Below are 22851 nucleotides of genomic sequence, written 5' to 3' on the forward strand. Positions count from 1 at the left end.
ATGTGCATATTGATGACATCACAAGATGGTCATAGTAAGAGGGATCTTCTTTGGGTCGAGAAACATTCCATCCACAACATGATCACACATCCGAGTCATGACTCTGTTCTCTTCCTTACCTGATAACTTTCAATATGGCACAATCAGATAAACATCACAGTTAGTCTTCTGGTATCCTCAAGATCAAGTACACATTAAGCTTCTTTTATCCTGACTTGGAACAAGATGTCTGCCTCTGTATACAATAACTCTGTGTGTGTGTGGGTGAGTGTGTGTGTGTGTGTGTGTGTGAGAGAGAGAGAGAGAGAGAGGGCTCTTACGCCCACATGGCATCGTTCGAGAAAGTGTGCCCTTTTTACACGGGCTCAAAAAACCTCCACATCAACACTACCTCTCTCTCCAAAGGCAGTGCCAACCAAGCAACTTACCATCAAGTCAAAGTAAATTCCAAGTACTCCCAAGAAAAGGAATCTCTTCTTCCCAAAAGTAGCCATGCGACAACCATGATAAACAGCCATCCACACACCGCACTGGTGTCGTAGCATGGGACAACAAAAGAAAATCATGAAGGACAATGACTCCTACAGAAAATTACCAAGGGAGACAAAATTAAAAATGGACATGCATAGATGAAGCCCCCACGAAGTGTCCCTAAACAGTGCCAAGGGGGGGCTTGAACTCCAGACCAGCCTAAGACTCTCCCGATTGAAATTAAATGGTGTCCAAAACAAACTCCAAAAAGAAAATATTTCCATTTTCTTCTGCTCCACAGCAGGCAGCCATAAAGCCAGTGGCTTTGGTTCCATAAACTTGCACATTTCATGTGGCACATGCGACATGATTAACAGTTGGTGGCGATCGCCAAAGCTAAGTTAAGCTTTTGTGCGACTATAGGAAAAGATGAAGGGACAGTCATCTCTTACTTTAAACCAGTTTTGTTACCAAATGATGGCACATACAACAATGCAACAAGCCTGGGAACATAACAATGTTAAAAGAGATCGACTAGCTGGCTGTTCTTTTTGCTGTACCATTTGACTAGCCTTGTCAACTAAACTGGCCAAAGAATATTTATGATACAACCTAGAAAGAATAACTAAAGAGCCCGTAGGGCGGGCAAATCACCAAATCTTGACTATAGTCCATACTAGCAGTAGTAAAACTAAAATGCCGAGGGTGATGAGACATAATAACTGTGGATTGCAACCTTTGCTGGAATCTCTATCTTCATCTTCCTGCAAATAAGGTTATCCATATGTTATCGACCGCAAACAAAAAGCTTGCAGGTGATATCCCAAACAAGCAAGCAGATCACTCAACCAGACCCTAGTTTCATCTATTAAGAATAGACTAACCTTTGTTGGCACATTCGGAGTCTCGCTCTCACTGTGCTGAGAACATGACCACATTAATATGTGAGTTTTCAAGCCAACACAGTATTGTAACCTAATGCTTTAACAAGTTCCTTTCAATAAAGAAGATATATCTCTCTATCTTGAGGAAACAAAACTTGAGAATTAGAGCTTGACAACATACAAGGAGGCGGGTATGCAAGCTCGAGTCTTCCATCACATCTACCACAGCATGTTGTCTTGTGGTTATGGCTAAATTCACCAAGCAAACAATGGCAATAGGCTTTGCTATCAACTTATCAAAAACAACAGAGGATATTCAGTAAGAAAGTGGGAGCACCTTGTTTTGGTGGAAGGAGGGTAACATTGCTATCAGGGATGTCTACTTTGACAGGTTCCAAACTTTTCTTTAGTGTACCTTCACCAAAGCTAGAAAGAGCTGCCCTGTTTGTCATACATAAGCAACAGTCACCGAAAGCAAATCACAGCATTTCCCACTACTAAACATACAACCTTCAAGCAGACACAACAAATTCCTTGGTCTCTAGAGAGGGAGAACTACACTTATAAAGGATGAATTAAACACTTGGTCTGCCAATCGCTTCCAAAGTCCGGAAGAGGAACGGCTTGAATTATATGCAAGCATCAGTCAACCCCAAAGAGCTCTTATATCCCCCACCCCAAGAAGAAAAAAACAAAAAAAAAAAGACTAAGAAAAATATAAAGAAAAGCGTTTTAAGTAAACTTACAAATCACAATTGCTTCCTTGTGAAATAGAGCACAATTAACAATCAATTTTGAAGCCTACTAGACTAGCTAATTTCTGTTCACACCATTTAGACTCCTGCAATATGCATGTTAACTCTCCTATTCAATGTTTGGAGTTCCTGCTGAAGATGCAATTTCAACAGTCACTCATAATTGGTCAGATGCAGGAGTATACATTGTAAAGGCAATATGATCTTGGCAATGTCCAGCATTACAAGTAGCTTCTGGCCTAGAGAATGCAGGCTTTTGTTTTTTGTGAAACAAACCTAATTGACAGCAAATCAATTTCCTGTATAACACCTGTCACTACTTGTCTTTCACCTTACCTGTTAGAAGGTGATGTGCTAAAACTGGATGCCATTTGCTTTGTTTTGAAACGGATACCTAAAAGCATATCTTGTCGTCGATATACTTCCTCCTGATTTCTGCAGATTGAACACACAAGTTTAAAAAGTCACTACTAAACCACGAAGCCGTGAGCCACGTTTTGAGGTTTAATGCAAGAGGACAGAATGTTGCTTTTACAGGAGGCTATGCAAACCCAGAAGTTGCCTATTTGACGTGTTCATAAAGACAACAGATATCTGCCTATCATATTAAAATTTTAGAGACTTTTCAAAACTTTATAGGAGCAAATCGTAACTCCACACCCTCTCCACACCATTGGAAAGACCTGTAAACATTATGAAGTCATTCTCCACACCAAGGACAAAACACTTAAGAATGCACATAGCTATGTAAGATAGACTACCAAAACTGAACAAAACTGGCAAGGACAATGACATGAGACAGAATGTCCATAACCCCTCCATAGAAAAATATTGCTCAATAAAGTTTCAAGAACATCACTGAACGCGTAAGGTTTTGCTTTCATAATTTTCATAATACCCAATTGCAAAGAGAATGCACACAGGTACACTATGGAAATGTATAGTCTGCAGAAATAATGTGAAAAAAATGCTTGTGGAGTGAATATGCACAAAATTTACTGGGGAGCTACAAAACCGTAGGATGAAAGTTCAAAGATCACAAATAAACACCCACTCATAAGTACCAGAGCACATAAGCCATCCTCGATTGGTGAGGTGTAAGGCTTAGCCAAGAACTCCACCTTCCAAATGCCGTAATTGTTCCAGCTTAGCAAATGCTCTGAGTTTGAGGATTCAGCTGCTACTTGAGAGCATCATACATGAGACACAAAGGGGCTTTGTCAAGAAGCGTATAATCCTTGACAACATTTTCACCTTTTGGGAGGAGACTGCTCTCGCTCGTCTCAGATCTTGTGGTAATCCTTGGTTTTGAGAAGGCCTACGACAGAGTTGACTCGGGTTTCCTTGAGGGCACTATGCGCCGGATGGGCATTTCACATGCATAGATTAGGGGAGTGTTAGCTCTCTACAGGTGTGCACACAGTCAGGTGTTGTTGGCAGGGGAAAGAGGGGAACGCTTCATGCTCACACGGTTGGTACAACAGGGCTGCCCTCTTGCCCCCTTCCTATTCCTTTTCTAAGCTGAGGCAATGAGCAGATTTTTGACCTCATAGGAGAATGGTTTGCGTGGACTGCAGCTTCCTATTCGGGGAGATAAGCTTTTGGACGTTGAGTTTGCTGATGACTCGGGCATGTTTCTGGAAGGCCGGGAGGCCAACTTGCACAGATGTACGCAGTCTCTTGAGGTGCTCTATTGTGCGTCGGGAGCATTGATTAACTCGCAGAAGACGGTGGCTTTCTGGGTTGGTAGTGCTCCTATGCCTGATTGGTCACCTGGAGAGGGCTTTCGGTGGATCCCCCTAAGGACACTAGTACGGTACTTGGGCTGCCAGGTTGGTTTGGAGCTATCACTAGTGTAGATTGCTTCTCTCCTCCTTTCCATCAGGAGGAAATTGCTCGGAGTTTAGCACGGCTTTCTGCACGGAGCTGAGTTGGCAGCTTGGGAGAGGCTATGTATGACTTTTGAGGGTTTCAAATGTTTGGCAGCACTCTGGCTTTGTGAGGCCCCCAAACAGCCTGGCCTTCTCTCGCTCGGACCGCAAAGTGGGAGGAGTGAATCTATCTCGGATAGATCGCTCCTACGCTAGTGACCACATCTGTGACTTGGGTAGGTCAGTTTGCATTTTGGCTGAGACATCTATTTTGAACCATGCACCAGTGATCCTCACTGTGACACAGACAGAGGAGGGGGAGCACGATGTTACGCATCCCTGAGAGGATCTTGTTGGACTCAAAGCTCAGAGAGCGAGTGGTGGCTCTTTGGACAGAGGGTGACAGAGTGGCCTCTGGACTTGATGTAACAATGTCAGACTTTGTAAATAATTAATTTATTTACGAGGAAATCATTATCCAATTAGTTGTGTGCACATCAAATCTAGCAGTTTTGGGGCCTCAGGGCTAGAGCACCTCAGGGAGACCCTAGCAAAAAAGACCCTGAAGCCCTAATGATTGGAAAATCGGGTCTTCAATGAATGGATAGATAGTAGCCTCAGATTTCAGGCTCAAAAAACTACGCGGGTTAGTGCGAGCACAAGAATGAGATGGGGTCCTTAGAACAGTAACCCTAGGGCCTAAATTATTTTACGGCCTTAGGATAAGTCAGTTAAAATATTTTTTTGAATTGTTTATGTTGGACCAAATGGTCAGACAAGTGCAAACAGGTAATGCCAGAGCGGTGCTGATACGGGGAGCAGCTAACATTTCACTGGTTGTATCCATGTGTGCAGTGTGGTTCAATTTGCACATTTCATTAATAGTTTATGAACTTTTAAATGTGAAAGTTGAAAGGTTTTTAAGTTATTAAGTGTGCCAAGTGGCACACATTGGCACACTTACCAATGCAAACTAGCTCTCTCACCCTCTCTCTTCTCCTAGCATCCCCTCTTCTTGCTGGCTTGATAAGAGCACCCCCTCCCCCTTTTCTCAGTGTTGGCAGTGCTCCTACCCCCTATTGTGAGTATGCTCTACGCATTGGAGCCCTCCACGGAAGCTTGAGAGCAGCCCCTTGTGACATATGTGGTGGCCTCGTGCTCCCATTGTCTAGAACAAGGGTTCTCATAGCCATAGCCAGCTTTTGGTGAAGTTTCATTGCAAGAAGTTACAAGAGGCACTCTCTTCATAGAGTGTGGTGGCTATAAATTCTCTGTTTTCAGCCCCTAATTAACTCTTTTAGGGTGAATTTCAGCAAAGTACACATAGAATCTAGTTCTTCTCTACCTACACTACCCGTACACTAAGTTTGGCGCGATTCCATTGCGAAAAGGTCTCTATTTCAACATTGGAACGTGCTCAGGTAACATTTTCAGGTTATGTGCAGAAAATTACAGCAAGCATATGTGCGTGCATTTTACGTGTTTTTCCCTTGTTTTTATTGCAAGAATGATTATGCATAAAGGGACACAGTTAGCAGAAGGTAGACTCTCATTTTCGAGAGCTTCCGTTGAGTTTTGTGGAAGATAAACTCTCGTTTCCGAGAGCTTTACAAAATCTCATAGCAGAGGAAAAATCCTCTCAGTATTCAAAGAGTAGCTTTCGCACTCTCTCGGTCAGAAGCAGAAAAGGAAGAATAGAGGACGGGCTATTGCCACGTTCTTATGCTTGTAAAGATTCTCCCTTAGTAATAAAGATAATGTCTTTATTGGGGGGGGGGGGGGGGGGACTAGCCCATCTTCTGGTCCCCAATGAAGTGTCAAGCTTTCTCTCTCCCTCTCTAATTCTCTTGAGTATTTGAAGTACAATTAAAAGTCACTTTACGCTTCCGTATTTTTGTGATAGTGGTATCAGAGCAAGGTCATCTCTCTTTCTTAAGGGATTGACGACTCTTGGCAGACTGCAGAAATGGAAGGATGCGAGATAGAGTTCTCTATCCTTCAACAGCAGGTGGCAAAGTCGCAAAAAGCTCTCTCCCATCCAGAAGTCTAGAAGATTCTCCATACCCTTGAGAAAGGGAAGGAAAAAGTGCAGATAGGGTCCGGAGAAATCCCGCAAAACCCAAAGACATAAGAACCAAAGAAAGATCCTTTAATTGGAACCTCCCGCATACACGAGAGGCAGAGGAAACCTCCAGAACGTCATGTGCGGTTTAATCCAAAGGTTCAAGAGCAGGATCCTCCTGGTTCTCCTCAGTTTTCCGTCATGAAGGATCTGGATGACATAGTCGCTCCAGAAGACATGTTTCTTGACGATCCGTTGCAGCAAGAAGTGCATTCAATAAGAAGGAAGCACCACAAGGAGTCTAAGCATAGAAAGAAGGAGCACCATAAGAGGAAGCACCACAAGCAGAAAACATTCAAGTCAGGTGATAAAGATGTAAAATTCGACACCTACAATGGACGGCGTAATAATGACAAAGCTTTTGCTTTCATCCGCCAATTTGAAGTTGCATTTGCAAAAGGGAACTTTAAAGAAAGATCCAAGCTTCGCCATGTCAGTATGTACCTGAAAGGCACCGCCAGCAGTTGGTGGTTAACCCTTATCCTAGAAAAACACAAACCCCAAGATTGGACTGCTTTCAAGAAGCAGTTCTATGCACAATTCCTTCCTCCAGACTATGAGAAAGAAGTAATGAAAGAATGGGATCGACTCTCACAGTCAGAGAACGAAAATGTTCCACGCTATGTGGATAGGTTTTGGGACGTTTTCTCTTGAAAGTCACTCCATTCAAAAAGATTGAAGATTCGGAGAAGATGCACAAGTTTGAAGCAGGATTGCATGAAGCCTTGCAAAAGGCTATGAAGCTTTATCCTCGAGGTAACTTGCAAATACTTATGGAATCAGCTCGCATAGTTGATGGAATACATGACAAGGGTACTCCCAGAAAGATGGAGCAAAGCACCTATCATGCCAAGCAGAAGGCTCTCTGTCACCAGGAGGTGTATTTTTCCTGTTGCCTTCCGTAAATAAGTATTAGATATATTTATTTTATTTTTACTTGTTTGTCCCGGAACCCTTGAAAAGGTGCAAGTGGACATTGCATGGCCAGTGTGAAACGGCTGCAGCCAAATGGGTTTCTCACATCGGGGATCTAGGTCGGTCAAACAGGGACTGCCCGGGCCAGTTAGCACTGAATTCTGATGAGTATGGAAGCTCGTGTGCGCCAAACTGGAATTTGGGCCACTCGTCAAGTCACTACAACTTTATAAGTTGAAAGGGGCCAATAAATTAACCCACATTGTAGATGTTGGTCAAATGGTAGTCTTCAATGATGGTCAGGAGACCGATAGGGACGCCATGGAAGCATCTCCTAAAATTTAGGGAACTGCTATTTTTGACCGGAAAATGTGTTCGCGTCATTAGCTCTGGATTGACAAGGGGAACATTTTATTGCTCTGTTGCCAAGTCAACTGACGCACCAGTTGAGATATTTTTAGCAGGGAAAGCCCAAACTCAGAAATTGGGCGACGTGTCAGCCTGTGAGCGATTCTGCCACTCTCGGAGGCAAAAACGAGTTGCATATCAACAAAGGGGGCACCATTTTCAGCCTCAGGTGGATTGTAGCAGGTACAGAAGCTATGGAATGCTTACCTTGCCCTCTATGCACAGTATGGTGACGGGAGTGATGCCCCGCACGCTACATACTGCTCTCTTTCTCCCCTACGTACAGTATGTTATGCCCCACTAGTGGGCTTCTCATTTGACCTATGTACAGTTCTAGGGGTTTATGCGCGTTTGCAAGGCAAGAGCCTTCTGAACAGGAACCGGATTAGCTAATTGCTAATCCCCCACACGTACGCACAGTTCTATCAGCTAAACCTACAAGGGTTTTTGCGCCGTTATGCTGTCGAAATCCGGTCGAAAACCTGCGCTTTCAGCCCTCGCTAGGTTTGGACAGCTTTGTGAAAGCTTGTGCTAAGTGGTCGGATCGTCTACCTTAATTTGAATAAAGAAATACCGAAAGGGGCACCAGTCTTTGGGGCCTACAGGGTGTCGCTCTCGTGTGTGCAATGACATTCTAGTCGCTGGACGCAACTGTGTTCTCTTCCCTTCTCAGTGCTCTGTGTAAAGTTAACAGGTAATTGAAATAGTACCGCCCTCTACGTTGTACGGGCCGGTTATATGGTTCCATCAACGGGATAGTCACTTTTTCTTCAAAAAGTGCAGCGTGGATTGTTGTGGGAGAAAGCAACACAGAGCTTGTCGATATGGCAGAGAAGAGAGACCAAATACCTGAAGAGGGATCTTCCTCACATGGCACAGAGAAAATTCCTTCAACTCTTCAAGAAGAGGACAGGTTGTTTAGAACTCAACTGCGTTGCTGCATGGACATATTTCAGCAGTTGGCTAACAACCCAAGGATGCAGGAATTCTTACAGGCTCCGACACAGGGTTTTAAGCCTCCTACACACGGAATGACTGAGCCGTTACACGAAAAGGAGATTTCCAATGCGCAGAGGACTCGTGATGCTCGAGGGAAAGCCCATGTGGTTGAGCAACTAGCGGTGTCCAATGATCCAAAGCAACTTGCTTTAGCTGGACAGGAACCGTTTGTGAATGGTCAAGGGAGCAATGAACACGCTATGCGTCAGACCCTTCCATTACCTAATACTTATCCTGGTTATTTTGGAGGTGGTTCAGTGTTTCAAGCTATGGCTGGACCTTCCACAGGTTATATGCCAAGGAATGTGTTCGGGACAATGCAAACAGGCATGGGTAACCCTATGTACGCGAACATGGGTGTCCAACCAGGTTTTCAGGGTGCCTATGGCCAGTTTCGAGTGCCTGGAATACAATTTGGTATGGCTGGTTTTTCGCAGCCATACGTACAAAATGCAGATATGACAGGGAAAACAGTTGATGCGAGTGCTGGAATGAACACTCATGGAGCACCACTGCTACAGGCACCTGTTTATGATAATGTGGCTCCTTTGAGTCAGCCTAAGGATTACAAGGAAGGTGGGCAGGGAGTGAAGTTTGAAACTTTCAGAGGAACTGAGGACCAATTAAAGGCTTTGACCTTTATACAGCAGTTCGATGCAGCTTATGCTGGAGGCAACTTCACGGAATCTTCAAAGATACCCAAGGCTGCCACTTTCTTGAAAGAAAATGCGCTCCAATGGTTGACCGCATTGTTGAACCAGGGTCAAGCCCCAACAACGTGGGTCCAATTCAAACAACTTTTTGCGCCTGCATGGTTGACAAACACTTTTGAAGTGGATGTAATGACGGAATGGCACGAGTTGAATGCTAAACAGTGTGCGGATCTGGAAGAGTACAATAAACGGTTTTGGGCCGCACTGTTGCCAGTCACCTCTTACAGGTTTGTGCCTTTGTCAGAACAAATTGAGAAGTACTCTTGCAGATTGCCCAAGAAAATCAGGGACTACTGCACAAAGACTACTGTCATGAATATGTTACAATTGATAGAGAATGCAAGAGTGGCCAGCAATCTGTCGAAGGGAGATTCCGATGGATTTAATAGCCACAAGAAAAGGGCCCAGTGCAAACAGTTTTCAGCCAAGGGCAATGTTGCAGCAAAGCCTTCTGAGTCTCCTGCAAAGAAGCCCTCCACTGAAGAAGCTGATACGTCCAAGAAGCAGTCTAAATCTCCTTAGGAACGAGGACAAGGACAAAAAAGGCATTTTTCTGGCAAAACTTTTCAAGAAAGGAAAGCTCTTAGGGAGGCCAAGAAATGCTACATTTGTGAACAAGAAGGACACTTTGCAAATGAGTGCCCACAGAAGAAGTCACAGGATAAGGATGACAAGTCAGACCATAAAGGGAAGAAGCCAAAGCCGAGTGCAGGACTTCTTCCCGATTTGGTTGGAGATCAGCCAGACACAGATGCCACGGAGCTGTGCAGAGCTTGGGGCAAAGTTAGAGACTAGACAGTGCTGGTTTTCTTTGATCCAGGAGCCCGTGCAAATTTCATATCACCAGAATTGGCATCAAAGTTGGGCATTCGTGCAGAGGGGATGGGTATGACAAGCGAAGCAAGTTTGGCATGCCCAGGACATTCAGAGCCTGTTACTCCCATTCTGGGAAAGCTTCATCTGCGCATTCAGAGCTATGTGGATGCGGAAGAATTTCATATTATGCCGCTTGAGGGCTGTGATGTGTTATTGGGTATCCCATGGTGTTACAGGTTGCATGCTATGGTGGATACTTACAACAAAAAGATTACCCTTGTACATAGAGGAAAGACTCATGTCCTTGATGTAAAGCTTAAAGGCGAGTCTGTTCCAGTTGTTTCTGCTTCTGCTATTTCATCTGTAATAAAGAATCATCTTTCTGCGTACTTGATCTTTGCAAAAGAAGTAGCTCAAGTTGTATCTAATTTGTCTATAAAGACAGGTCAACTTTTTTGAGTGGTTTTAGTGATTGTTTTTCGGACTCTTTGCCAGGGGAGTTACCTCCTGAGAGACCTGAGGATCATACTATAGATCTTGTGCCAGGTTCTAGTCCACCGAATAGACCACCATACAAGGTTAGTGCAGCCCAGCAGAAAGAGATTATGGGTCAGGTCAACGAGCTTTTAGAGAAGGGGCTGATTCAGCCCAGTTCATCCCCTTTTTGTTCGCCTGTACTCTTAGTGCAGAAGAAGGATGGTTCATGGCGCATGTGCATTGACTATCGCGCCTTGAATAAGAATACCATCAAGAACACGTTCCCCATATCGAGGATAGATGACATTCTTGATCGGCTTGAGGGAGCGTCATTGTTTACAAGAATAGACCTAAAGAGCGGGTATCATCAGATACGCATTAGACCAGAAGATGTCCATAAGACTGCGTTCAGGACAACATTTGGTCTCTATGAGTTTCTTGTCATGCCATTTGGTCTCACAAATGCTCCTGCCACATTTAATAGAATGATGGACAGAATTTTTAGACCACATAGAAACTTCGTGGGTACCTTCTTTGATGACATGATTGTCTACTCAAAGTCTGAAGAGGAGCATAGGGATCACTTGACTGCAGTTTTCCATGAGTTACGTAAGAACAGGCTACTCATTAATGCGAAGAAGAGTGAATTCTTTTTGCAAGAGATTCACTTCCTTGGGCACATTGTTTCAAAGGATGGGGTACGCATGGATCCCGCTAAAGTGGAAGCAATTAGGTCATGGCCAGACTTGAAGTCCGTACATGACATTCGAAGCTTTCTATGCTTATGTTCCTATTACAGGAGGTTCATCCGAAATTTTGCTGAGATTGCTTCTCCACTCCATGCACTGCAAGGAAAAGGAGTTACTTTCAAGTGGACAGCCAAGGAAATTTTAGCGTTCAAACACTTGAAAGAGAAGCTGACTTCAGATCCGGTAATTATTTTGCCAGATCTTTCTAAACCTTTTGTGGTTCAATGTGATGCGTGTGGCCATAGTCTTGGTGCAATTCTAATGCAGAATGGCCGAGTAGTCGCATATGAGAGCAGAATTCTTTTGAAGACTGAAAGGAACTCGCAAGTCTATGAGAAAGAATTGCTGGCAGTAATTCATGCTCTCACTAGTTGGAAACACTATCTGCTAGGGGCTGATTTTGTTGTCCAAACGGATCATCAAACGTTGCGATATTTTCTCACACAGACGAAGTTGTCTGAGAAGCACATGCGATGGGCAAACATCTTGTCAATGTTCCATTTTCAGATTGTGCATGTGCAAGGGAAAAAGAACGTGGTGGCTGATGCGTTGTCACGAAAGCCCCAAATTTCAGCAGTGTCAATTCCGTACCATTGTGAACTAGACAAAATGAAGACACAATATGCTGAAGATTCAGATTTTGCAAGGATCTATGACCAGCTTGTTGATGGGCAACATCATGAGCACTATATGCTTAAGAATGACTTTCTCATGATGCATGGAAAGTTCTGCGTTACTAAACAGTTACGGCCAAAGATTTTGATGGAAAGTCATGCTCCACCTTATGCTGGGCATCGTAGAATTGATGCGACAGTGAAAGGGGTTGAGGCATTCTTCTATTGGCCAGCTTTGTGTCAAGATGTTGACACAGTTGTCAGATCATGCTTAGTATGCCAAAAAGTCAAATTTGACAGACAAAAGCAACCGGGATTGTTGCAGCCATTGCCGATCCCTGATAGGCCATGGGAAAGTATAGCAATGGACTTTATCTTTGATCTTCCAAGGACGCAAACAGGAAATGATGGGATTTGGACTATCATTTGTAGGTTCAGTAAGCAAGCCCATTTCATTCCTGTTAGGAAGAAGATAAAGCCAGAACACATGGTCAAGATATTCATGAGCAATATCTTTAAATATCATGGGATGCCTCAGTCAATTGTCAGTGACAGGGATCCACGTATGACGAGTCTTTTCTGGAAGGCATTGTTTGAGAACATGGGCACTACGCTCAAGTTCTCTTCTTCGTTTCATCCGCAAACTGATGGACAGTCAGAAGAGGCAAATTCTACTGTCTTGGACCTACTCAAATGTTATGTCTCAGAGCACAAGGCAACTTGGGAACACCATCTCCCATTGGTTGAATATGCTTACAATAACACTGTGCATACATCAACAAGTAAGGCACCATTTGAGATAGTGGAAGGAGGAAAGAAAGTCTCACCCATTTTGCAGACTAAGGACAAGATATTTGAGGCAAACAAGTATGTGCAAGATATGGATGAAACATACAGGAAGATAAAGATTGCTCTTGAGAAGACTCAGGCTAAGAAAAAGAAAGCTGCTGATCGTCACCGTCGTGAACTTGTATTTTCACTTGGTGATTGGGTACTTTTGCGCGTTGAAAAGGCCAGGTTAAAGAAAAGGAAAGGCAAGGAACGCTTGTTTCCTAAGCTCAGTATGCGATAATATTGTCCTTTTCAGATTTCAGAAAAGATCAGCAATGTAGCTTACAGGTTAAAGCTACCAGAAGGCTGGAAAATACATAATGCTTTTCATGTCAGCCTTCTAAGGCCCTTTGTTGGTGATGTGCCAAAGAATATGCTTGATGAGGAACAACCCGAAGTGGAAGAATTGGATGAAATCCTTGTTCCTAAACAGATATTGGCACATAAAGAAAGAAAGGTTAGAGGAAAGGTTGCAAGACGCTATTTGGTGAAGTTCAAGAACTATCCATCATTAGATGCCAAATGGATGGAAGAGTCTGAATTGCTTGATTCACCTCAGCTATTGCAATTGTATCTTGAAGCCTTTCAAATGGAACCCACAGTGACTTGATGCAACCTTTTTGGAGCAAGGCAAGAGCATGGTTCATGATGCTCAAGAGAGTAGATAAGCAATTGTATCTACTCTTTCCATACAGAATTTAGCTAGAGAAGTTTGTGCTCAAGAGTACACTAGAAGACTTCTATGCTTGATATATGTGTCGTAGCCAGGTTGGTGGGATTGTTTAATCGTCCAACGCTACATTTCCGGAAGCATGTATATCTTGGATTCCCATCATAGAATATATGTGATATCAGGAGATTTCTGCATGTATTATTGGCATGCAAGCGAGGTCGCTTGCAGTATTTCAAGGGTGGGGTGTGTCACCAGGAGGTGTATTTTTCCTGTTGCCTTCCGTAAATAAGTATTAGATATATTTATTTTATTTTTACTTGTTTGTCCCGGAACCCTTGAAAAGGTGCAAGTGGACATTGCATGGCCAGTGTGAAACGGCTGCAGCCAAATGGGTTTCTCACATCGGGGATCTAGGTCGGTCAGACAGGGACTGCCCGGGCCAGTTAGCACTGAATTCTGATGAGTATGGAAGCTCGTGTGCGCCAAACTGGAATTTGGGCCACTCGTCAAGTCACTACAACTTTATAAGTTGAAAGGGGCCAGTAAATTAACCCACATTGTAGATGTTGGTCAAATGGTAGTCTTCAATGATGGTCAGGAGACCGATAGGAACGCCATGGAAGCATCTCCTAAAATTTAGGGAACTGCTATTTTTGACCGGAAAATGTGTTCGCGTCATTAGCTCTAGAATGACAAGGGGAATATTCTATTGCTCTGCTGCCAAGTCAACTGACGCACCAATTGAGATATTTTTAGCACGGAAAGCCCAAACTCGGAAACTGGGCGACGTGTCAGCCTGTGAGCGATTCTGCCACTCTGGGAGGCAAAAACGAGCTGCATATCAACAAAGGGGGCGCCATTTTCAGCCTCAGGTGGATTGTAGCAGGTACAGAAGCTATGGAATGCTTACCTTGCCCTCTATGCACAGTATGGTGACGGGAGTGATGCCCCGCACGCTACATACTGCTCTCTTTCTCCCCTACGTACAGTATGTTATGCCCCACTAGTGGGCTTCTCATTTGACCTATGTACAATTCTAGGGGTTTATGCGCATTTGCCAAGGCAAGAGCCTTCTGAACAGGAACCGGATTAGCTAATTGCTAATCCCCCACAGGTACGCACAGTTCCATCACGAAAGATTGCGAGTTTGGAGAGTTTTCTCACGTGAAAACTCGTCCAATTCACAGGGGAACTGTCCCATTGCGTGCGGGAGCCCTTGGAACACGCTTAGGCGTGTTCGCTCCGCTAAAAACGATCCGAAACAGAGAATTACAGCCTGCTGTGTTTTTCTGCAGGTTTAGGGTTTCGCACCTAAACTGCAAGGGAACATCGGGGGAGCCTCGTGAGAGCCTTGGGATGCGTGTACAGGCTTTTGGGCTCCCGGCAGTGAAAAACAGAGAATTACAGCCCGCTGAATTTCTGTGACAGCTCACGAGAAAGCTTCCAGATATCGAGGGAATCCGTCCTAGACAGGTGTTTTTGACCTACAGGGGTTTTTGCGCCATTATGCTGTCGAAATCCGGTCGAAAACCTGCGTTTTCAGCCCTCGCCAGGTTTGGACAGCTTTGTGAAAGCTTGTGCTAAGTGGTCGGATCGCCAGTCTTTGGGGCCTACAGGGTGTCGGTCTCGTGTGCGCAGTGACATTCTAGTCGCTGGACGCAACTGTGTTCTCTTCCCTTCTCAGTGCTCTGTGTAAAGTTAACAGGTAATTGAAATAGTACCGCCCTCTACGTTGTACGGGCCGGTTATACTCTCCATGAACAGCCTACCTCTACTTCTTCTAAAAAGTAGAAAAGAACCGCCTTCGATGCAGAAGCAAGGCCAAATCAGCCCAAGAAAGGAAAATACCTCTCTCCTGCTGACATCAACGAAGGAAGATGCTTCAAGTGTGGACAAATTGGACATATGAAGGGTGATTGCCCTACCAAAATTCCGCAATCACCTTCTTCCAATGTAGTCCCAGATGTACAAGGGAATACAACCAAGGATGGGAAAGAAAGATCTCTTCTCAAAGCATGGGGTAGCATCAACAATCAGCGGGCCCTTATCCTATTTGATCTAGGCAATACGAATAACTTCATCTCTACGAAGTTAGCCGAAGATCTCAATCTACAGCCCAACCCCTTTGGAGTTCCTACTTAAGCATTCTCTGCTTTCAAAGGGCAAAACTCGAGTTCTACTCCAATCATAGGGAAGCTGAATTTAAAGGTCGATAACTACAAAGACCAAGAGTCTTTCTTACTAGCTTCACTTGAAGGATGCGATATCATCTTGGGAATGCCTTGGCACTACAAGATGAATCCCATTCCTGACTATGTTCAGAAAACTTTATCCTTTGATCGTAAAGGAAAGCAATATATTGTACTTGCGGATGCAGGTGATTGGCGTACTCCCATCGCCAATCACATTACAATCAAGAAAGCAATGAAAAAGTGTGTTTCAACGTACTTAATTTTTGCAAGAGAGAGAGATGTGTCTGCTTCACAACGTTCTTCCTCTTTAGGGCAAAAAAGAATTAAGGTATTCAAAACTTTTGAAGATTGTTTTGCAGATGAACTTCCAAATGAACTCCCACCTTCTCGACCTGAAAAACGTACAATTGATTTGATCCCAAGAAGTTCTCCTCCAAATCAGTCCCCTTATCAAGTTAGTCTAATGCAACAAGAGGAAATACTCAAGCAGGTTAACGAACTTTTGGAGAAGGGCTTAATAAGGCCTAGTACTTCTCCATATTGTTCACCTGTCTTGTTAGTACAGAAAAAGGATGGCACATTCCGCATGTGCATAGACTACAATCTTTAAACAAGATCACAATCAAGAATCGATTCCCAATCCCTCGGATTGATGACATTCTTGATAAGTTACAAGGAGCAAGTGTCTTTAGTCGTATAGACTTGAAGAGCGGGTATCATCAAATCCGCATAGCTCCTCAGGATGTGCATAAGACTTCATTTAGAACAACCTTCGGGTTGTATGAATTCTTAGTGATGCCTTTAGGACTCACTAATGCACCAGCCACATTCAACAGAATGATGGATAGAATCTTTCACTCATATAGAAGATTTACAGGAGTTTTCTTCAATGACGTCTTAATCTTCTCAGAGACGGAAGAAGAACACTATAAGCATCTCGCATTAGTGTTTGAAGAATTACGCAAACACAAATTATTTGTGAATGCTAAGAAGAGTGAGTTCTTTCTAAAAGAAATTCACTATTTGGGCCATATAGTATCTCACAACCAGGTGAGAATGGACCCTGATCAGATTCAAGCAGTTGTAGAATGGCCTACGCCAACTACAGTACATGACGTACGAAGTTTTCTCGGCCTCTGTCCCTATTATCGGCGTTTCATTCAAGCCTTTGCCGCCATAGCGGGTCCTCTCCATGATTTGATGAAGAAGTGGAATCCATTCCATTGGGGGCCTGGACAAAAACAAGCTTTTGAAAAGCTTAAGTACCTACTTAGTCATGGACCTGTTCTCACAGTCCCTGATCTTCGCAAACCTTTCGAGGTGTACTGCGATGCATCTGGAGATTGTGTAGGAGCAATTTTGAACCAAGAGGGTCACGCCATAGCCTATGAAAGTCGGCGCCTTAAAGATGCAGAGTTGCATTGCTTCCATTTATGAGAAAGAGCTAATGGCAATAATTCATGCTCTTTCCATTTGGAAACATTATTTGTTAGGAGCTGATTTTATAATCAAAACAGATCATCAGAGTCTTCGCTACTTTCTCACACAAAGAAAGTTATCAGGAAAGCAGATGAGATGGGCAAACTTTCTTTCAATGTTGCATTTTCAGATTTTACACACTTCAGGAACAAAGAATGCAGTTGCAGATGCTCTCTCCAGGCGTCCAAAGATTAATGCACTGACAACAATTTATCATGAGGAACTAGAATCTTTCTGTGAGATGTATCCTCAAGATCCAGACTTCGTTACAATATGGGTAGATCTTCAAGTTGGTCACTCAAGGCCACCTTATTCCATTAGGGTTAGTACACTATATCGTCAACAAGCAATATGCATAGCTCAGCCCTTACGACAGAAGGTGATGGATGAAGCACATAATTCTCCTTATGCCGGGCATCGGGGAATTGCTGCTACCACCAGTGCCCTCGAAAGATATTTCTTTTGGCCAACACTCTGTGAGGACATTGAAAAATATGTACGTGAGTGTTTAGTCTACCAAAAAGTGAAATATGACAGACAAAGTTTATGGCAAGCTTCAACCACTCCCTGTGCCTAACACGCCATGGGAAAGTATTGCCATGGATTTTATTACAAATCTTCCTAGATCCAAGAATGGAAATGATGCAATTTGGACTATAGTAGACAAATTCAGTAAGCAAGCACATTTCCTTCCAGTTAAGAAGACGATCAAAGCTGATCACATGGCTAGAATATTTCTAGCTCAGATTTTTAAACACCATGGATTGCCAAAGACTATTGTCAGCGATAGAGATCCTCGCATGACTAGTCTATTTTGGCAAGCATTGTTCGAGAACTTGGGAACTAAGCTGATTTTTCGTCGGCTTATCATCCTCAAACAGATGGTCAAAGCGAAATCGCTAATGCCACTATTTTAGACCTTCTCAAGTGCTATGTTTCGGAAAGACAATCCGAATGGGAACGGTATTTACCGTTAGTTGAGTTTGCGTATAATAATAGTAAATACCATACATTTCTCAACTGGTAAAGCTCCCATCGAAATTATTTATGGGAAGCCACTCTTACTTCCTATTATGGTTACCAAAGACAACATCTTCGCCGCAGATGAATTTGTGCGCAATATTGATACTCCCTACCAACAAATAAAGCAAGCGATCCATCGTACTCAAGAGCGACAGAAGAGAAAAGCAAACAAGCACAGAAGGACACTCAATCTTGAAAAAGGACAATACGTCTTGCTTAAGTTCGAGAAAGCTAGATTGAAAAAGCGGATCGGAAAAGGGAAAGTTGTTAAATTTTCCCATAGATTTTACGGCCCTTTCAAGATTACAAATAAAGTCAATGACGTGACTTTTAGATTGGATTTTCCTTCTCATTGGCGCATCCGTAATGCTTTTTATATAGGTCTCCTCCGACCATATGTTGGACCTCCTCCACTAGCGCCGTACAAGAAGATCCTCCACAAGTCAAAGAGATTGAGGAAATCCTTCAACCTGAACAGATAATACACCACTCTGAGAGACAACTAAAGTCCGGGAGCCTACATCGAAAGTATTTAGGAATTACACCCCTTTAAATGCAAAGTGGATGACTGAGTCCGATCTCAAGGACTACCCAGACATCTTGCACAGTTATGTTGACGCTCTACACTTGAGGTCGGCTGTTTAAAACCAAGAGGGATGTAATAATGTCAGACTTTGTAAATAATTAATTTATTTACGAGGAAATAATTATCTAATTAGTTGTGTGCACATCATAATAGATCTAGCAGTTCTGGGGCCTCAAGTGCGCCCAAAATTTGGGCTAGAGCACCTCAAGCAGACACTAGCAGAAAATACCCTGAAGCCCTAGTGAATGAAGGGGTAGATAGTAGCCTCAGATTTCAGGCTCAGAAAATTACGCTCGTTAGTGCGAGCACAGGAATGAGATGGGGTCCTTAGAACACTAACCCTAGGGCCTAAATTATTTTACGGCCTTAGGATAAGTAAGTTAAAATATTTTTTTTAATTGTTTATGCTAGAGCAAATGGCCGGACAAGTGCGAACAGGTAATGCCAGAGCGGTACCGATACGGCATTGTGCTGGGAGCAGCTAACATTTTGTTAATTGTATCCATGTGTGCAGTGTGGTTCAATTTGCACATTTCATTAATAGTTTATGAACTTTTAAATGTGAAAGTTGAAAGGTTTTTAAGTTATTAAGTGTGCCAAGTGACACACTTACCAATGCAAACTAGCTCTCTCACTCTCACTCTCACCCTCTCTCTTCTCCTAGCACCCCCTCTTCCTACTGGCTTGATAAGAGCACCCCTCCCCCATTTCTTAGTGTTGGCAGTGCTCCTACCCCCCCCTATTGTGAGTATGCTCTATGCATTGGAGCCCTCCATGGAAGCTTGAGAGCAGTACCTTGTGACATATGTGGTGGCCTCGTGCTCCCATTGTCTAGAACAAGGGTTCTCATAGCCATAGCCAGCTTTTCGTGAAGTTTCATCGCGAAAAGTTACAGCATGCACTCTCTTCGTAGAGTGTTGTGGCTGTAAATTCTCTGTTTTCAGTCCCTAATCATCTCTTTTAGGGTGAATTTCAGCAAAGTACACATAGAATCTAGTACTTCTCTACCTATACTACGCGTACACTAAGTTTGGCGCGATTCCATCGCGAAAAAGGTCTTTATTTCTGCATTGGAACGTGCTTAGGTAACATTTTCAAGTTATGTGCATAAAATTACAGCAAGTATGTGTGCGTGCATTTTGCGTGTTTTTCCCTTGTTTTTATTGCAGGAATGATTATGCATAAAGGGACACAGTTAGCGGAAGGTAGACAGACTCTCATTTTCAAGAGCTTCCGTTGAGTTTTGTGGAAGATACTCTCGTTTCTGAGAGCTTTACAAAATCTCATAGCAGAGCTCTCAGTATTCAGAGAGTAGCTTTCGCACTCTCTCAGTCAGAAGCAGAAAAGAAAGAATAGAGGACAGGCTATTGCCCCGTTCCTGTGCTTGTAAAGATTCTCCCTTAGTAATAAAGATAATCTCTTTATGGGGGGTGACCAGCCCATCTTCTGGTCCCCAATGAAGTGTCAAGCTTTCTCTCTCCCTCTCTAATTCTCTTGAGTATTCGAAGTATAATTTAAAAGTCAATTTACACTTCCGTATTTTTGTGACACTTGCTCAGCTTAGCCATTTAGTTCTCCAGAGTCTACGGCCCACCTGGCTACAGCGAGGGAGGAGGAGGAGCAGCATCTCCGACGGGGCGTTGCTTCCTTGCAGAGGATGAAGAAGCAGCACCCAGACAGTCCTTGGTTGGAGAAGCAGTTGCAACAAGCTCGCTAGGAGCTTGCGACCATAGAGGAGAGGCGTCATGAGTTTGCTTTTCATAGACAGGCATCCTAGTGGACCCATGTGGGTGACAAAGTGACTGGGGCATTCTTTGAGGCAGTGGGACCTCGTCATGCACGCACCAGTGTCAGCCAGTTGAGGAGACTTGACGGGTCAGTTGCTTTAGAGCCTAAGGATATGCATGCAGTTGCTACTAACTTTTACCGAGACCTGTTGTCAGCAGAGCCTCAGTCAGAGCGTAAGGATGCATGCAGAGGGCAGGTTAGGGCACAAATGCCTTGTCTTGTGACTGAGGAGATGCGCCAGACATAGTCACAAGGGACGCGTCCGAGGAGTGGGGACGGGGGACGGGGCTCAAATGGATTTTTAGTGTAAAGAGGAGGACGGGACGGCAAGTGGGGACGGGAAGCCCAAAAATGGGTGTCCCCTGTGACTATGGCGCCAAAGGCTTGAGCTGCCTCTTCAGCTAGAGGAGCTCCATGCGGCCCTCAAAGCACTTTCCCGAGGTAGTTGTCCCGGTGACGATGGTTTGACTCCCAATTTTTTCTTGGAGTACTGGGACTTGCTTGGCTCAGACCTTTGCAACGCTTTTCAGTACATCTTGCACAAAGGAGAGACAATTGACAGTATGAGTGAGGGCTTGATCTACCTCATTCCCAAGGAGGGTGGCTCCTTGGATGAGATTCGGCAGTGGCAGCCCATCACCATCCTCAACTCAACCTACAAATTCTAGCGAAGGCTCTGAGTTTGAGGATTCAGCCACTTCTAGAGTGCATTATACATGGGACCCAGACAAGTCTTCTCAAGGAGTGTAGTATCCTTGACAACATCTTCAATTTTTGGGAGGTGTCTACCCTCATGCACCTCCGAGGTGAGGATTTGGTGATACTTCTTCTTGATTTTGAGAATGCCTACGACAGAGTTGACTGGGACTTCTAGGAGGGCACTTTACGCAGGATGGGCTTCTCAGATGCTTGGATCAAAGGTGTGTCAACTCTCAACAGACATGCACACAGTCACGTGCTTTTGGCAGGAGGTAGAGGAGACCGTTTCATGCTCACGCGCTCGGTCAGACAGGGCTGTCCTCTAGCCCCCTCCTCTTTCTGTTCTATGCTGACGCGAGCAGATTCTTGGTTTCACAACAGGTTGGTCTACGTAGCTTAGCGCTCCCTATTCGAAGCGATGAGCTACTAGATGCTGAGTTTGCAGACGACTCGGCTTTGTACTTGGAGGGCCAGGAGGCCAACTTACACAGGTGGGAGCAGGCTCTAGAGACGTTTTGTTGTACATCAAGCGCACTGATCAACTCGAGGAAGACAGTGGCTTTCTGGGTTGGCAATGCTCCTACGCCTGATTGTCTGCCGGATGAGGGTTTTAGATGGATCCCTCTAGGGACTGTAGTTCGTTACTTAGGCTGTCAGGTTGGCCTGGACTTGTCTCCTGAGCAGCAGATTTGCTCCCCTTCTCCTGTCCATTAGGAGGAAGTTACTACATTGAAGTTTGGCACGACTCTCTTTGGCAGGTAGAGTTGTAGTGGCCAACCAAGTGTTGTTGGCTACTATGTGATCTTTTCGAGCTCCTGTATCAGCCATGTAGAGAGGCTGATCAGGAACTTTCTTTGGTAAGGGCACGACACTCAGATAGCCCGGGTCAAAGTAGCCTGGCAGGTCATCACTCTACCTTGTTCTCAAGGGGGGTTGGGGACCATAGACCCAGCACAGCACAGCAGAGCACTTCTTGGGAAGTTTGTTGTCAGAGGACTGCTTCCAAGGGAGGAGCCCTGGAAAGATTTTTTTCTTCAGCGGCTTAGAGCTCGAGTGCCTCAGGCAGGAGGCCCTTGAAGACCTTCCACCAAATGGATCTTTACAGAGATGCACACAGTTGGTCTGAGCAGGAGACTGAAGGATTGTTTTGCTATGAGCCTGCTTCGCTCTAGGGAGCAGCTACGAAGAGGCTTGGAGCAGCACCAACTCACCTGCGTGGAGGAGTGCTTGAGACAGCCCCTTGTTTGGAACCCCATGGTCAGCAGTGACTCAGCACTCAGAGAGGCCACTTGGTTGGTAGTAGGCCTCATGTTTCTTGGGGTCCCATGGCAAAGGGTCCCGAATGCACTCTAGGTAGTCGACTAGCTTCAATTCTCAGGTTTGCCAAAGGAGTTACAAAGCATCCAACAGCAGGGCATGATAGGGGTGCAAAGCATGTGTCAGGACATCACAGAGGCAGTACGAGCTGAGTGGCTCACACCTCTAGAGACAACAGCTCCCAGATGGATGGGGGCCTTCATGCGACTGGAGGTCCTCTGTCACCTGCACATCTAACCCTATGTGCGTGTGGACAAGCTACTTCAGGTCTAGGGTTCAGGTCAGCTTAGGAAGTGTTATGGCACCTTTGTGAGCCTGTGCGCAGGCAGTGCATGTCGGCACTTAGAGTAGTTGCATATCCTTTGGTTGCACACAACATGATCATCAAAATTACAGTCAGTAGCCATCATGAGCATTTTAGAGTGCACAGAACCCATTTTCCCTATTTTAGCCATTTTTCACTTATTAT

General features: G+C 44.4%; 1 protein-coding gene across 3 annotated transcripts in view; it reads right to left on the bottom strand.

Annotated features, from left to right (window-relative positions):
- Nucleotides 1-777: 777 nt before the first annotated feature.
- The window catches only part of LOC147422830 (syntaxin-52-like), a 72634-nt gene continuing 50560 nt past the window's right edge, over nt 778-22851 (bottom strand). The window contains exons 2-6 of one of the 3 annotated variants that reach the window (XM_086503604.1): nt 2447-2545; nt 1693-1796; nt 1537-1574; nt 1356-1391; nt 778-1235 (exon numbers count right to left, since the gene is read on the bottom strand). In XM_086503604.1, the coding sequence (XP_086359730.1) occupies nt 1122-1235; nt 1356-1391; nt 1537-1574; nt 1693-1796; nt 2447-2545 (391 nt within the window). In that variant the 3' untranslated portion in view covers nt 778-1121. Of the gene's footprint in view, nt 1236-1355; nt 1392-1536; nt 1605-1692; nt 1797-2446; nt 2546-22851 lie in introns of all 3 variants that reach the window. The other 2 variants (XM_086503603.1, XM_086503605.1) reach the window with 2 other exon arrangements.

The sequence above is a fragment of the Adiantum capillus-veneris genome, chromosome 27 (genome assembly GCF_014529385.1).
Source record: "Adiantum capillus-veneris isolate H3 chromosome 27, ASM1452938v2, whole genome shotgun sequence".
Taxonomy (NCBI): domain Eukaryota; kingdom Viridiplantae; phylum Streptophyta; class Polypodiopsida; order Polypodiales; family Pteridaceae; genus Adiantum; species Adiantum capillus-veneris.